Source organism: Lampetra fluviatilis, chromosome 1, assembly GCF_964198595.1.
Source record: "Lampetra fluviatilis chromosome 1, kcLamFluv1.1, whole genome shotgun sequence".
Lineage (NCBI taxonomy): Eukaryota > Metazoa > Chordata > Hyperoartia > Petromyzontiformes > Petromyzontidae > Lampetra > Lampetra fluviatilis.
Genome location: NC_136275.1, coordinates 29,832,956 through 29,849,792, shown reverse-complemented (window position 1 = coordinate 29,849,792; position 16,837 = coordinate 29,832,956). Strand labels below are relative to the sequence as shown.

The window sequence follows — 16,837 nt, the reverse complement described above, 5'->3', positions numbered from 1 at the left end:
AGAATGCCGACAGATGTTAAGATGTGCCTCGAGGCACCGCGCGACCTGGAGGGATGTCAGCCCATCGTCCTCCATGGCTGGTAAAACGACCTGGAGCTCCTGGGCCAGCAACAGCATCTTCTTGAGGATGAGGGAATCCTGCCCCACCTGGTCCATGCCAGGAAACGCCGACTTTGCCAGCGCCAGGAGTGCGATGCGGTAGGCAAGGGGCGTCTCGGCCTCCCCTGCCTACGCGTCGCAAACCTATGCCGCTTGGTGGACGGTGGGGCGAAGATCACCCCCATCTGCGCCAGGGATAGTGTCGAGCGCCGCCAAAGCATCACCGTCGAGTGCCGTGAGGAGCGCTCACAACGACTCCTCTGTCCACCCCGCCAGCGTGCAGGTGGCGGAGAACCGGTGGCGGAACGCCTCCCAGTCGCCGTCCATGGTGGTGAACTCCCGTACGAAGGGGAGCCGCTTCTTGAAGCCACGTTCTGCATCAAGCTGTTTTGGCGGGAGGTCAGCCTCGGCGGGAGTTAGTTCCTGCGCGTTGAAGATTTTGGCGAGCTCCCGCGTTACTCGCGCGCGGGAAGCAGCGACGGAGGTGCGTGGAAGCGGTGTCGGCGCCACGTCGTCGTCATCCTCCCGCTGGATAACAACCACCAGAGCTGCGACGGCGGCCAGGAGGTCACCGAGGCACTCTTTTTTTCGAGCGGCGCTCTCTCCCTGGCGGCAGCGGCAAAAGCGAGCTCCGGGCGGTGTTCCCTCCTTGATGGCGTCAGTATTTCGAGTGCCAGGTGCTGCTGCGCCGGCGGGACTCCAGGCTGATCCCCACAACGGACCCCGATCCCTCTGTTCATAAGTCGAACGGTTTTTCATTGGAGTGTGCGTCTGTGTGTGTGTATTTAATCATTGAACTGGTCCTGGTCCTTCCCTAGGTCGACTCGGCCTCAAATGAGTAGCTGGTACAATGTGTAAACATAGCCACTGGGGATACAAAGGCGGCCAAGTGTGGTGCTGCCCATCCTCCTCGTGAGCCGTGCCGGCCTTCATAGGTGCTCGCTAACACTACTTGCCCCAACAGTCTGTTAAGACTGTACGGGAGATCTTTGTCTTAACAATAATAAATACAGTACATTTAATTGCCCATACAGTCAGTGATATGAAATGTGTAACGGTTCAACAAAAAGGGAAGTATTGTTAAACTCGTGAATAATAATAAATGTTGTACATTTGCACTGTCAAAAAAAGTACTTCACAGAAAATAAAACATTAAATAAAGTAACATAGATAGAAGACGGAAACATTGTCACATACGTTGAGTACTGATTCTGGCTTGCTTGTCGGAAGGGGTGCAATGAGTCACAATTGCATACACACACACACGGAGGCGCGGCCAGGGTGGAGCCGGGCCGCGCCTGGTAGCATAAAAGCAGCGGAGAATGGGAGCTCGGGGCTGCCGGTTCTGGGAAGTAGGCTCGTCTCATCAACGCTGTCTTCCCCGCCTTCGTCACTGCCGTCTTCGCTAGATATTGTGCGGCCGAATAGTTATTGACTGTCTTGGTCAGCGCCGTCAATGTAAAACGGTCAGGGTTGTGTCAAAACGAGGCTAGATGACTGGGGAGAAGTGAGGGCGAACCTGTGAACCCGAAAATGTTGCCTCCTCAAGAACCTTGTCTTCCGCTCCGCTGACACTACACATGGATACAAAGACAAAGATCCCCCGTGTAGCCTTAACAGACTGTTGGGGCAAGTGGTGTTAGCGAGCACCTGATGGCCGGCACAGGACACGAGGGGGTGGGTGACCAACAACACCACGCCCGGCCGCCTTTGTCTCCCCAATGGCAATGTTTACACACCGCACCTGGTACTCATTTGAGGCCGAGTCGATCTAGGGGGAAGAGCCCTAGGACCGGTTCAGATCATCGTCACCAGTGTTGGTCATGATTGGGAATAGCGCAGCGCGCTAACTGCTACACTACCATTTTCCACTACAAACATCCGCCGTATAGCCTTGAACAGACTGTCAGGGCAAGTGCTGTTAGCGAGCACCTATGAAGTACGGAATGGTACACGAGCGGATGGGTGACCAGCACCACGCCTGACCGCCTTTGTTTCCCGAGTGGTGATGTTTACACACCGCATCAGGTACTCACTTTCACACACACGTGCGCGTGCACACACACAGACACTCCATGAGAGATGATGTGGCTCACAACATCTCGTGTAAGATTGCTCCGCTGAACAAAATAGTACCGCGGTTCGGTTCGCAAGTACGAGTGAACGTTCGCAAGTCGGATGATTAAAAACAATTAATATCTTATGTAAGCTCATTTGGAAGTGTGGATGCTTGTAAGTGGGGCATTCATAAGTCGGGGATGGCTTGCATGAGCCAAAGCTGATTAGTTGTAATCATTAACAACATTGGGCAATTTCTCTAAAACGAAGGCCACATCTGCAATATCAGACAACAGTATGATATTTTGTGGGTAGCCAAATAATTAATCCAGGAGTTGAACCCATTGGTTTTCTGGTACAATATGGGTTAACCGTTTTCCAAAACCTGCGTTCAATTACATTAAAATATGCATAGTTCCTCAAAATTAGCAAAGCATTTTTTATAACTACAGTGCATTGTGAAATGTATATCTTGCTTATGTTTTCTGAATGGTGTTGCATATGTACGAACTGCACTTTAACACATTCATTGATGTATATACCATGAGCAAAAAATATATATAAACATTATACAGCATTTTTAAAAATTATTTTAATATTAACTGTAAATTAACATGTTCTTCGTATTGCTACATGTTAGCCCCTTAGAAAAGAATGTTACCGTGACATTTGCTGGGAAAATCCAGCTTTACTTTATTGAGAAAAACTTCGTGGGAAAAGTGAATAAATGCCTTTTCAAATGACGTAGACCCCCCATCTTCCAAAGTTGAAGCTGACTTGTTGCGTACGAATGTCATCGACTTACGAGCGGGTTACATTCGTGAGACCCATTCGTAAGTCGATTTGTTCGTATCTCGGAGCTCAAAATGTAATTGTACTCTGCAGTACATAGTCAGTGTTATATGTTGTGCTTTTGTGAAACATAGGAAGGAATTGTTAAAATCATAAATAATAAGAAATATTGTACATTCGCATGTAATACTGTAATAAATACTATATAGTAAATAAAGCATACATAAAGGAATATGACAATTTAAAGAATACGTTTTATTTCCACTTACCTTGAATCCTGATGCTGGCTTGCATGTATGCATGTTGAACTTATTTCGCACCGTACGAAGCCAAATGTGCTAATCGGAGGTGCTTTTCAGAAGGGGCGGTTCACTGTCGTGCATCACCCAGGATGCTGGGGACTCGTTACAGCTCATGGAGGACCGCTCGGTCGAACAAAATAGTTCTGCTGTTCGGTTTGGTTTGTAAAATACGAGCGAAACGTTCAGATGGTTAAACAATAACATCTTATGGCGGTTCGTTGGTTGATGCAGATGTTTGTAAGTCGGACGTTTGTATCTTGGGGACTGTCTGTTATGGTCGTTTTTTTTTATAACAATTTTTTTAACTGTTCGGCCAGAGTGCCGGCATATCTTCTAAAATGGTGCCGGATGTGCTGGGAATGGACACGATGCTGCCGACGTTTGGCACCACAACGCTGGCCCTGTTGGCCGTGGTGGTGCTCCTCTTCCTGCTGCTCTCTGGCCCCCTGTGCCTCAGGAACGACCCCAAGAGCTTCCCACCTGGTCCTCGGCCATGGCCGTTGATTGGCAACATCCACCAGCTTGACCTCAACTTCCTGTACAAGTCTTTCATGAAGGTAAGAAATGGAATTAAACGGGCGTAGACATGGCCCGACATTGTTTAAAAAACCATTTGGCTCCAACTTCATCTTGCCACATGACGACGTGCACTGAAGAAGGTTAGTTGAGTAAACTGGTTGACTTTTGGTGTACGTCACTTCACTGCAGTTAGCTTCAACTAAGCACCAATTTGTTCCGTGATTCTTCACAATCTAACCGAAAATTTTAGTATAGAAAATATCAATAGCTGTTGTGACCATTGGCTGCCATGAAGGAGCGTGTCGTGGCAGGAGATCGCTGTGCCACATAACGTTGTCAGCTTCATCTCAACATTTGTGTTCACTTTGGACGCAACATCACAGGGATAGTCCCATTTTAATGTACAACAACTGTGCTTGGCTTCCTGCCTCGGGCATGCCGATTTTGTCATGGGTTTGCTGGATACGTGGCATCCTGAGATGTTCTATTTGTATACATCGTGAGGAACGCCACACCAAGGTCTTGACCAATATTCTGTATTGGCTTTATTTGCTCATTCAATGTCAAATTTTGATCTGTTGGATCCTGGATCTCCCCTTCTGGATTAGGCCTTAACTAGGACTAGCTCAACTTTATAATTAGCGCCAATTTAATCTTGCGCCCCTTCAGGGTCTTTAAGATCTGCCGATTGTGCACCTTTTATGTATACCTCCATCTCGGCTGCGGTCCTTGGGCTTGATCGGGCGTTTATTATGGTACCCCCCCCCCCCCCGCCGGGTTGTGGAACTCCTGATGGTTGGCGATATCATCGATGTGTTGATATTTTTCAATTCCCTCACCCTAATTCTGAATAAATACAAAAAACATTTATAAAAAGGTTTTGTCTAATTAGCACTGGTTTTCTCTGGCTCTTATTTTACCATGCTTTTCCCTTTGTTATCTTTGTGATTTTCGTGCGTGGGTTGTCTTGAGGCATTGTTAACGGCACCTAATTAGTGCTAATTATTATTACTGTGAAAGCGTTTAGCATGAACCTCCAAAAAAGTCATGAAGCTCAGAATGGCTTTGTATGTATGTTGAACTTTTTTCGCACCATACGTAGCCAAACCGTGCTAATCGGAGGTGCGGGAGAAGGACAACAAACTAAAGACAAAAAGTTGGATATATCCGTGCGAGGATAATAATCATCACACATCTGTTTCACGATATATTTCATGGATCAAATGTGATCACGTGTAACGAGACTAATTTCAATGTCATATGCCACAGATAAACACGTGTTGTTTCATTGGTCCCTTAGCTCTCCGAGGCTTACGGTCCAGTTTTTAGCGTGTCCATGGGCTTGAGCCGGGTCGTGGTGATCGTTGGCTTTGACGCCGTCAGAGATGCTCTCGTTCATCAAGCCGAGGTGTTTGCCGATCGTCCCAAAGTGCCGATCTTTGAAATCTTGGACATGTGCGATGGTAGGTCATGCGCGTAATTTATTTTTGTAAGTTTGTTCCGTCGCTTTTTTTCCTTCTCCGCAAGATCCAAGTCAATGTTCTGTCGCTGCAAAATGCTATGCACACTTCCACAACTATTACTGTAGAGCGGGCGGGGGGATGGTGGGGGGGGGGGGTAGCGGCCCAGCCTGCCAAAGTGCCACCTCAGCCAGCTGGGCAATCTAGGCGAGGCCGGGGGCTCTGCATGGAACTAGGCCTTACCACGGCACTGTTAGGTAAGTACTATATTCTTGGTTCTTTCGGTATCGTCACGTAGACAGGAAAATAATCATAAAAAATTAAGTGATTAAAAATAGTAAAAGTAAAATAAAAACAATACATAACAAAAAAATCACTCATGTAGACTGTGGCCTGGTTCTTAATCGAAGAGAGTGTACTGGCAGTCTATAATGTAGACTGTAGCAATGGTTATTAAGCTGGGTGCGTGTACTGGCAGCCTATAATGTAGACTGTTGCCTGGTTTTTACGCTGCTGAGCATATTGGCAGTCTATGATGTAGACTGTAGCAATGGTTATTAAACTGAGTAAGCATTTAATAACCATTATAGACTGCCAGTACGCTCACCGAGGTTAAGAACCAAGCAACAGGCTACATAATAGACTGCCAGTACACTCACCAAACTTAACCAGACTACAGTCTACATTATAGACTGCCTGTACACTCCGATTTAGAACCAGGCTACAGTCTACATTAGTGGTTTATTGTTTTTTATGCTTTTTTATTTTTCATTATTATTGATTCACTTTATTGAAAATTTTCTACGTGACTTTATTGAAAGAACCAACGAATATGAATTGCTGCAGTCACGAAAGTTTAAAGTCAAGAGGTTTGTACTATTATCGAGTTAGTATAGCTACTACTACAGCCATTACACACTGCTATATAGTTCGTATAGCTATTACTACAGCCAATACACACTGATATGCAGTTAGTATAGCTACTACTACAGCCAGTAGAGTCAGTAGATACTACTATACAGTTTGTAGATACTACTACGGTCAGTAGATACTACTATAGAGTCAGTAAAAACTCATGTATAGTTCGTAAATACGACGAATGTCAGTAGATATACTACGGTCAGTTAATACTACTAGTCAGTAGATACTAATACTGGTAGGAACCCACTGGTTCCACCAGCCCACAGGGGATTATTGTGTCCGTCCGTCCGTCGTGCAGGAAGGTGCTGGGTGGGGAGGATGGGGCTGGGTGGGGGGTGGGGCTGGGTGGGGAGGGGCTGGTCACCCCGTGGTGCCCTTACAACACATTCCTGCGGAGGGAGCTGGTAGGAACGTTGGGTTGCTCAGTCAATTCTAGATTTGAAGCTTTCGTGACTGCAAGGATTCATACTCTTAGGTTTTTTCGGTAAAGTCACGTAGGTAAAATATAAAATTAAAATTAATAAAAGTAAAATACTAAATTCACGACGTTTCGGAGGCAACACAAGCTTCCGTCTTCAGGTGGAACCGTCACAGCACGATTGCTGTATCAAGTAAAGATACATTCTTAGAGACCCGACCTTTTATATATACTGGTTGAGGGGGGAGGAGCCAAGGTAGGCCCCTGGATCAGAGTTTTGTATTGTTATTATGAGGTTGGTGCGGCTGAGGCTGCTGCTAGGAATGAGCCTTTGTTGTGTAGATTGGTTGAACTGGGAGGTGCCAGAGTTGTTAAGGTGTGGCTGCTGCAAATGGGACTGAGCCTTTGTTATGTAGATGGTAGAAGCAGAAAAGGAGGTCAGGAAGAAACAGCCCTTTGCTATGTTGCTGGGTGGGTAAAACTTAAAGCAGGAAACCAGTGTGTGAAAAAAGAAGCTAAACATGATAAAACAAAACTGGCTGTCTATCAGTAAACTGTACAGTAACTAAAGAATAGTGCCTGCCAAATAAGATTGTCCAAATATGTGTAGTTAAATCTTTTTTGCATGGTTAATAACATCTTTCCAATGATTACTCAGTTCGTACCCATCATCACGGTTTAAATTATGTCTGTGTTTGTATATTTGGATGGCTTCGTGTACAAACCTTTGATGGTAGCCAGCAAGTTTGCAGAGTACCTTGGTCTCGGAAAAGACAATCTTATGAGAGCCCACAGCGTTGTAGCAATGATCGGCAACGGCGGAAGACTCAATTTTGCCGTGTTTCAGATCTGACTTGTGCTCACGGACACGATCAGAGATATGACGTTTCGTTTCTCCAATGTAACAATCGCCACAGCTGCAACTCAGTTTGTAGACTTCAGGGTATTGTAAGTCAGAAATGACAACTTTCACAGATGGAATTAGATCACGGATTTTATGTACTGTACTGAATCGGACTGGGATCTTATGATTGTTTAGAATTTTGGAGATCTTTTTGGTCACGCCTGCTATGTATGTATATCCGCCAAGCTGTTTCTCCCACCATACAGAAACAGCCACTTGAAACTCCGATCAAAACTATCACGTTTCCATAGTATATATAATATCTCCCCCTCCTCAGTCTGACGATTTATACCAAGCTAATAATAATAACGACAATTTCTATTACGCCATAACATGGCAAGCCATTACAATCGCGCTGAACAATTTACAATAAACATTCGATGAGTCCATTGTATCCAGAATGTGATGCAGTGTCACTCTTGGTTACCGAGTGAGTTATTCCATAAGGTTTTTGTTCGTTAAATCTGCCACCACCCAACACAGCCAATTTGTAAGGTTTGTCACATATACAAAACAGACGAATTAGTTACTAATTCAGCACACTGGTGTGTTGAAGAGGAAACCTACAAGATTTACAACACACCGGTTAGTGCTGAACTAGTAACTCATTGGCACGTTTACATGCCAAACATAACTAATTGGCTGTGTTCAGGAGGTGGCGGGTTTAACAACAGATTTATATTTACGCGATTGAACCAAAAAAAACTATATTATGGAAATAGTGGTTTATTGTTGTTATTTACAATATAGGCCAATGTGGTTATCAAAAACAAACAAAAAACATACATTCTCATTGGTACGTCTTCATTGCCTGTGAAACGCAGGTTTGGTCATGTCTGTGGGCAAAGCATGGAGGGAAAGGAGACGCTTTTCCATTAGGACCCTCAAGAGCTTTGGCATGGGCAAACATAGCATTGAGGACAGAATCGTCGAAGAGACCGAGTTTCTAGTGCAACACATAGCACAAACAGAAGGTAATTATTTTACAAACATTGTCATTTTTTCATTTTTATGAATGGTCAATGAAGGACCCGATTATTTAACCCCCCCCCCCCACCGATGTATTTCAATAAAAAATATTTAAAAAATGAAGAATTCATTTAATTTAATTATGTCATGAGCTGCAAGTCTCAGCTTTTGTACGCATACACATATGGTCCTTTTGCCAATCAACTGGGCCTCCCAATTGCCTGCGGCTGATGGGGCTTCGTTGGCCACACACCACCACATTGGTCAATGCAGCCGAGGACAGGGAGTATGACCATGTGGTCGGGCTTATCACACAAAGTGCTCACCACAAATGCACTGCAATACCCTTGCTGATATCGTCACGGAGCATAAACCATCACGCGAACCCCAGTCACCCTTGCATTCTGCAAAAGCGCATCCATCCACTCTACACACCACCATCTTAGCACTTTGTTTCTCTGTGGTTGAATATGCATTCTCTACCTGGGAACGTTCAACCCACATTAAACATGTCGACACCGCCCTAAATAGTAGGTGCACAATCGTAACAGGGTGCCTGAGAGCCACCCCTGTTCCCTGCCTATATGTGCTATCTGGTATAGGGCACCCTAACATCACACAACTCCCAGGGGCTAGGGGTCCTACTCTGAGTCCGGGTCCCTGCCGGCTAGCTCCGGTCTCTCTCTCTCGTGTCGGATCGTGGACTCTGCCGACTCGACCGACCGGAGAGAGAAGCACCTCTACGGCTACCACCGGCTACTCCCCAGATTCCCTATTCGATCCCTCTCTCTACCCCTGGTTCCCTCTTCACCCGGTTTACTTTACCCGTTCCCACAGTGACCCCGCTTACGTCACGGGGTATCCCTTAAGTACCCTAGGAGACGTGACGTCATCGCACTGAACGGCACACCTGACGTCACGTCCCCATTTTACTCCTCTACATTACCCCCCCCCTGTGAAAAAAATTCAGCCGACTCGGCTGTAAACAATATAAAAGTAGAGGAGTCCCAGAACCACAAACCAACATATTCACAACCAACCGACAACATCCAGGCAGCATGACATCAATCAATCAAATTTCAAAACCTTGAAACTCTCATCACGCGCTGCCATCAATACAAAGGCGGAATCCCGATGGCCCAGACAACACACACCAACAAACAACAATTGAGCAGCCCAGACAAACCACACCAAAACCGACAATTGGGCAGTCTTAGACAAAACACACCAACATAACACAATGAGCAGCCCAGACAAACCACACCAAAACTGACAATTGGGCAGTCTAGACAAAACACGCCAACATAACACAATTTGGCGATGAGGGCTGGAGGCCGACGGCAGCATTCCCACAGGCCATCAACAGAGCGCACGCCTCCCCATGTGGCACGAATCGCCAGGGCAGGCACCGCGCCAGCTGGTGATAGGCCCCGGGAGAGCTGCAGCAGCCGAGCAGCCCAACGCAGCTCCTGCCAGGCGCGCGCCGGCCCGAGCGGCGGCTCCTGCTGCCCATTCCGCGGCAAGATGCAGAGCCGCAGCGTCGGCATGGCAACGCCCAGGCACCGTGAGGTGCGGGGCCGCCGGCGACGCCGCGATCGCGGCAAAATAGCAGCCTGGTGCGGCGGCGGCGGCAAAACCCGCATGCACAGCGAGGTGCGGTGCCCCGGCGTGACCCTCGGCCCACCCCGCGGCTGCGGCGACTTGTGGAGCCGCGGTGGCGGGCGCGCCAAACCCCGCAGGCACGGCGACGCTCGGAACCGCGGTAACTTCTGCGGCGCGGCGTCGTGCGGAGCCGCGGCAGTGATGCACGGGGCCGCGGCGACACCCGCAGCGCACCCCGCCAGCGCGGCGATGCCCGGAACCACGGCGGCACCCTCGGCAACTCCCGTGGTGCGGCGAGGTGCGGAGCCCCGGACGTACCTGTGGCTCCCTCGGCGGGCGCAGCATGGTGTGGAGCTGTGGCGTCGCCGACGGCAAACCCCGCGCGCGTGGCGTGCGCGAAGTTGCGGCGGCACCCACGGTGGACAACGGCGTCGCGGTCGCCATGGCAGCCATGGCGCCGACGTGCGGCGTCGCATGAACAATGGCCGCCGCCTGTCGCGTCGCAGCCAAAATGGCGGCCACCTGAGGCGCCCCAACCAACATGGCCGCCGCTGGCGACGTCGCAGGCAAAATGGCGGCCAGCTGGGGCGTCGCGGCCAAAATGGTGGCCGCCTCTCGCGGCGTCCCGGCAGTTGACAGTTGCTCCCGTCCCGAGTGCGGGCCGGGAGCACCCAACTTCGCCTCCGCGATGTCGAGACGGGCGCAGAGCTGCGCCATCGTCTGCAGGAGCTACTTCAGCAGGTCTGCAGGGGCGCTCCCCGTCTCCGGCGGTGGTGGCGGCGAGCTGGCACCCCCGCCCGTCGTCTTCCCAGGGCCTGTCACCGGAGCCCCGGACTCCGGGGTCACTGCCGAAGCCTCCTCCCCGCCGTCTTCATCCTCTGATCCACTCCCGATGTAAACATGGTAGCGGCAGTGCAGACACTCTGACACCAGTTGTAGAGAAGTGTCCCGACGGACGTACTAGGAGACGGCGGTAAGTTAAGGGCTTCCGCCAGGGTTTATTAAAGCTTATCAATATTACACAGGGGGCACAACTCCCAGGGGCTAGGGGTCCTAATCTGAGTCCTGGTCCCTGCCGGCTAGCTCCGGTCTCTCTCTCTCGCGTCGGATCGTGGACTCTGCCGACTCCACCGACCGGAGAGAGAAGCACCTCTACGGCTACCACCGGCTTCTCCCCAGACTCCCTATTCGATCCCTCTCTCTACCCCTGGTTCCCTCTTCACCCTGTTTACTTTACCCGTTCCCACAGTGACCTAGCTTACGTCACGGGGTATCCCTTAAGTACCCTAGGAGACGTGACGTCATCGCACTGAACGGCACACCTGATGTCACGTCCCCATTTTACTCCTCTACACCTGTAAAATGCAACAGCACGTGTCACGAACAGCATTTCTTACGAGTCGCCATTAACCATGTGGCTGGTTTACACGTGCGGTTATTCATTAACCCTGCCAGCCACCTACAGGCCCAACTCAGTCATCATGTGCTGCTGTACACACATGCATTGATGCACTGCACAGCACATCAGGACTTTCACAGAACCAGACTTTACTCCCTTGCTGCACAAGGATATAATTAAAAGAGTGATCCATTCCTAATGTGCCACATATAGGATGGACAGGAGACTCGGAAGAAGAAGCTGTATAAATTCCATGAAGATAAAATCCGATTTGTGGATAAACCGCACACCTGAGATTTTGAAATAAATCAATAAATCATGGATTTTCCCTGAAGCCCAAATTAATCATCTAAAAACAGTTATACATTGTTATTCTTGAAAATGCTTATGACAAGTCACGTGCTTAAATCAAACAAATATGTTGCTCCGGTTAATTCGAAATCGATGTGATAACCTCGATAGTACAGTAGTTGAATATATTTACAACAGTGGGTGGAGTTTCCTCTTCAAGGATCGCCAACTTATTGTGGTAGAGAGGTTTGCGTGTCCCAATGGTCCCGAGAGTGAAGCCGTCGGGAGCTTCGTGCTCCTGGTAGGGTCACCCACCTATGGCTGCAAGGTCAAAGGAGAAGTTCCAGATTAAAAGCGATCCAAGAAGTCCTCAACGGCAGAACAGGCAGACACTGTGGGTCTCCACGGCTGTAAAGGCGGACGAAGGCTCCAGTCGTCGCAGCTCGCCATGCCACTGGACCCAGCCACTAACCCATCAAGGTCGTGTGGATCCCACCTGCACACCGGGTTCCCCACGGAAATCAACTCCACTTACAGGTTTTCATCAGGTTAGTGAAAAGTCCTGCAGCGATGAACAATTAGCGAAGGGGGGCAGAGCTGTCAATCTGGAAGCCCTTAATAAAGACTCTGCATGCAGGCGGTGGATGTGTGATGGTCGTTGGACACCCGCAACAGGATAGAGGTGTCCTTCGGCAGCAACATCTGTGGCTGAGCAGTCCTCTTTAGGATGCCCTCTGCTCACCCTCAAATGGGGGAAGGGGCAAGAAAATGTGCCCCCAACAAAGGCTATCCCACATTTCCTGGCTAGGAAACCGCACCATGCGGGGTCACCATACTTGTGATCGAACAAAAACAAAACGAAAACTAAATGGATGAAAATAAACTAAAAGAAATATACATTTTGCCACCTGAAATGTAAGAACACTCATGGACAACATCAAAAGTGATTGCCCCAAACGAAGAACAGCCATTGTGTCCAGAGAGTTAGTGAAGCACAACATTGATATTGCTGCTCTCAGTGAAACACAACTACCCAGAGAGGGACAACTGAGGGAAACAAGAGGAGCAGGGTATACCTTCTTCTGGAAGACGAAGCTGGACAGTGAACCTCGGATCAATTGAGTCGGCTTAGCAGTCAATATTAAGATTGCTGATGGAACTTCCCACAGGCATCAACAAAAGACTGATGACCCTATGCCTCCACCTCAGCCAAAACCAACACGCAGCTGTCATCAGCGCCTATCCCCCGACCCTCGACATGGATGACGGCATTAAAGAGCAGTTCTACTCCGATCTCGATGACACCCTCACCGCCATCCCGAGAAGCGACAAGGTCATACTCCTGGGCAACTTCAATGCCCGGGTTAGACGTGACCACAGCATCCGGAGTGGAACCATTGGCAAGGACGGGGTGGAAAAAGTCAACGCCAACGGCATCCTCCTTCTGACCAAGTGTGCCCAATACAGCCTGATCACAACAAACAGTCTTTCGCCAGAAAGACCAACAAAAAAACACATGGAAGCACCCCAGGTCCAAGCACTGGCACCTCCTGGACTATGTCATCATCCATGCCAGTGATCTGATAAACATTCTCTTTACAAAAATGAAGGAAATCCGATCAACCACCGTCTTGTGGGCTCCATGATGGTTATTCACCTGGCGCTGAGACACTGAAAGACCAGGAAGACCAGCCAGAAAAAGCTGAATCTTTCAGCACTAAAGGCCCCTGGAAAGCGAGAGGAACGTCAAGCACAACTTCATACCGCATTGGAAAACCTTACGACACCAGAGGCCACCGCCATCCACACACAATGGAACCAGCTCAAAACCACTGTACTATACTCGTGTGTCTAAACCAGGGGTCCTCAAACTTTTTAAACAGGGGGCCAGTTCACTGTCCCTCAGACCATTGGAGGGCCGGACTATAGTTAAAAAAAACTATGAACAAATTCCTATGCACACTGCATATATCTTATTTTGAAGTGAAGAAACAAAACGGGAACAAATACAATATTTAAAATGAAGAACAAGTAAAGTTAAATCAACAAACTTGCCAGTATTTCAATGGGAACTATGGGCCTGCTTTTGGCTAATGAGATGGTCAATGTCCGGTTCCATATTTGTCACTGCTAGTCGTAACAAGTGATGCAAGTGTGCATCCGTTAGTCTAGATCTGGTTGGGGATTTCAAATGTTTCATTCTGGAAAGAGTTTGTTCACAGACATAAGCGCTGCCAAAGATGGTTGCCATTTTGAGTGCATGGTTCCTGAGATGAGGATATGTCTCAGAGGGGAGAAATGCATAGAAATTATGAAGGTTGCTTGACTTGAATGCGTCTTTCAGAGAGTCACAATTCTGCAGTTCAGCCAGTTCCATTTGGTAAAGTGTATCCACATTTTCAATGTCAATAGAAAATGGGTTACGGAAAAGCTGTATGTCCTGTTCATGGAGATGAAGCTCTTTAAATCTAAATTGGAACTCCTTTTGCAATTTTTCCAGTGAATCCACATATGTTTTGTTTGGGAATGCAACCAATGGTTTTTCCGCTAACAGATTTTGAGTTGTGGGGAGATGGCAGAAGTTTTCCTCCTTCACTTGTTTGATGAGGAGGCCTAATTTTACTTCAAATGCTTTGACATGTGATTGCACATCACAGATGAGCTTCCCATTTCCTTGAAGTTGCACATTGAAACTGTTGAGTAGCTCTGTTACATTTGTCAGAAAGGCAAGGTGCCATTTCCATTCTGCATCATTGAGCTCTGGTACTTCTTTGTTTTTTGAAAACAGAAAAGCTGTAATCTGTGGAAGTAAGTCATAGAAACGTTTCAAAACTCTCCCTCGACTCAGCCAACGGACTTCTGTGTGGTACAGAACATCTTCATAGTCAACATTTATCTCAGACAGAAATTCCTGAAATTGTCTGTGGTTTAGTGCATGAGCTCTAATGAAGTTAACACAAGATAACACAAATTTCATAACAGAGTCCCACTTCAGTGATTTACTACACAGCGCTTGTTGGTGGATGAGGCAGTGTATGGCTATGGGAAGAGAATGGTTATGTTTGTCTATCTCTTGGTTAATGCGAGCAATTACTCCTTTCTTAGACCCCACCATGCTAGGAGCACCATCAGTTGTCACACTGGCTAGTTTAGCCCAGTTCAGCTCCAAACCATTCACAGTTTGGCAAACCTTTTCATAGATATCCTCTCCTGTAGTTGTTCCTTTGATGCTTTGCAGTGCAGCAAGCTCTTCTGTGACTTTGAAATAGTCATTCATCCCACGAATAAAAATTAGAAGTTGTGCAGAATCACGAACATCATTGCTTTCGTCGAGTGCCAAGAAAAATAGGAAAGTTTTTTTTGTGGAGTTTTGCAAATGCTGATGGAAATTGTCTCCCATTTCTTCAATCCTCCGTGTAATTGTAGGTCCTGAAAGACTCACTGTACTAAATAAATCGGCCTTCTCTGGACACATCTCTTTGTCAACAGAAAGAAGGCATTCTTTAACAAATTCTCCCTCAACGAATGGTCTGCCAGTGCACACTATTAGCTTGGCAACTGGAAAACTTGCTCGCAGTGATGAAATATTTAGCTGCTTCTGCTTCACAAAAGTATTTTGCTGAGTTGTTAATGTATTTTTCAGTTTTTATATTTTATCTTTTCTCACTTCTCCGACCAAACAATCATATTTATCTTTATGTTGACTTTCATAGTGTCGACGTAAATTGTATTCTTTGAACACAGACACTATATTCTGGCATATCAGACACACAGCTCTTTCCTTGTACTGCATGAAAAAGTAATCATAAGTCCACTGTTTTTTGAATATCCTACACTCCGAGTAATTTTTTCTCTTTCTTGACATCATTGTTTCCTAGGGAGTCAAAATTGCTATTAGTAAAATACCAATATATATACAGCGCTACAAAAACAATATACCAGCAATAACTTTGCCCACACAGAGACATACAGACTGCACTGCCCATCAATGCAGTCTGATTGGGGGAACTCCGCTTTTACCCCAGGCTCACACTGGTGCGGGTGCCATTAAAAAGTTAATTACACCTGCAGTTTTGTTCACAGATCACAGCCCAATGAGTGCTCACCAGCGCAGCCCAATTAGTGCTCACCAGCGCAGCCCAATTAGTGCTCACAAGCGCAGCCCAATTAGTGACCATGGGCCGGATAAATGCCCTCGGTGGGCCGCATGTGGCCCGCGGGCCGTAGTTTGAGGACCCCTGGCCTAAACCATCGGCTACGAACTACGAAGACAAAAGGACTGGTTTGACTCAAATCACACCCAGATCCGTGACCTCCTTGAGTGTAAGCTGCTGCCTTCCTCGCATTCTAAAACCACCCGAGGACACGGCGCAGGACTACAGCGTACCACCAACTAAAGGCCGAAACAAAATGTCAGATCCGCGCCATGAAGAACAGCTGGTGGGTGGAAAAAGCAATTGCAACACCCCATAGAGCACCACCTCAACGAGCCACAAACCATCAGTGAACTGAGGTGTGCCATCAAGAAAAAGAAGTCCAACAGAGTCTGCGGTCCGGATTTAGTTGGGAAACTAACGTCTTCCAAGTTGGCAGCCACCTGCTCTCTGCAAGGCTACACAAGCTGATCCTCTGGATCTGGCACAAAGAAGACCTCCCCGGCGACCTCAGGAATGCGACCATCGTAATAATCTTCAAGAAGGGCGACAAGTCTTGCTGCGGAAACTACAGGGGAATCTCCCTCATGTCCATAGCAGAAAAGATTTTGGCCTGCAGCCTACTCAATCGTCTCAGTCCTGTTGCTGAGAAAGTCCTGCAAGAGACACAGTGCGGATTCCGTCCATCCTGGGGCACTGCAGATATGGTCTTTGCTGCCCGGCAGATTCAAGAAAAGTGTCGAGCGAAGCATCAAGAACTGTTCTTGGCATTCATCGACCTAACCAAGGTATTTGACTCCCTCGACCGGGAAGCCCATTGGAGTATCCTCCACCATCTTGGATGTCCGGAGAAGTTTGCCACCATCCAATGGCTCCTGTACGAACACATGACCGCCACCATGCAAAGTGGGGGATCTGAAACGGATGCCTTTCAGATCCAAACATGTGT

The 16,837-nt window shown here is 47.8% G+C and overlaps 1 protein-coding gene across 1 annotated transcript in view; it reads left to right on the top strand.

Annotated features, from left to right (window-relative positions):
* The first annotated feature begins 3,589 nt into the window (after window positions 1–3,589).
* The window catches only part of LOC144940634 (cytochrome P450 2B11-like), a 30,021-nt gene continuing 16,773 nt past the window's right edge, over window positions 3,590–16,837 (top strand). The window contains exons 1-3 of the mRNA XM_078866934.1: window positions 3,590–3,808; window positions 5,071–5,233; window positions 8,298–8,447. Coding sequence (XP_078723060.1) covers window positions 3,590–3,808; window positions 5,071–5,233; window positions 8,298–8,447 — 532 coding nt within the window. The remainder of the gene's footprint in view (window positions 3,809–5,070; window positions 5,234–8,297; window positions 8,448–16,837) is intronic.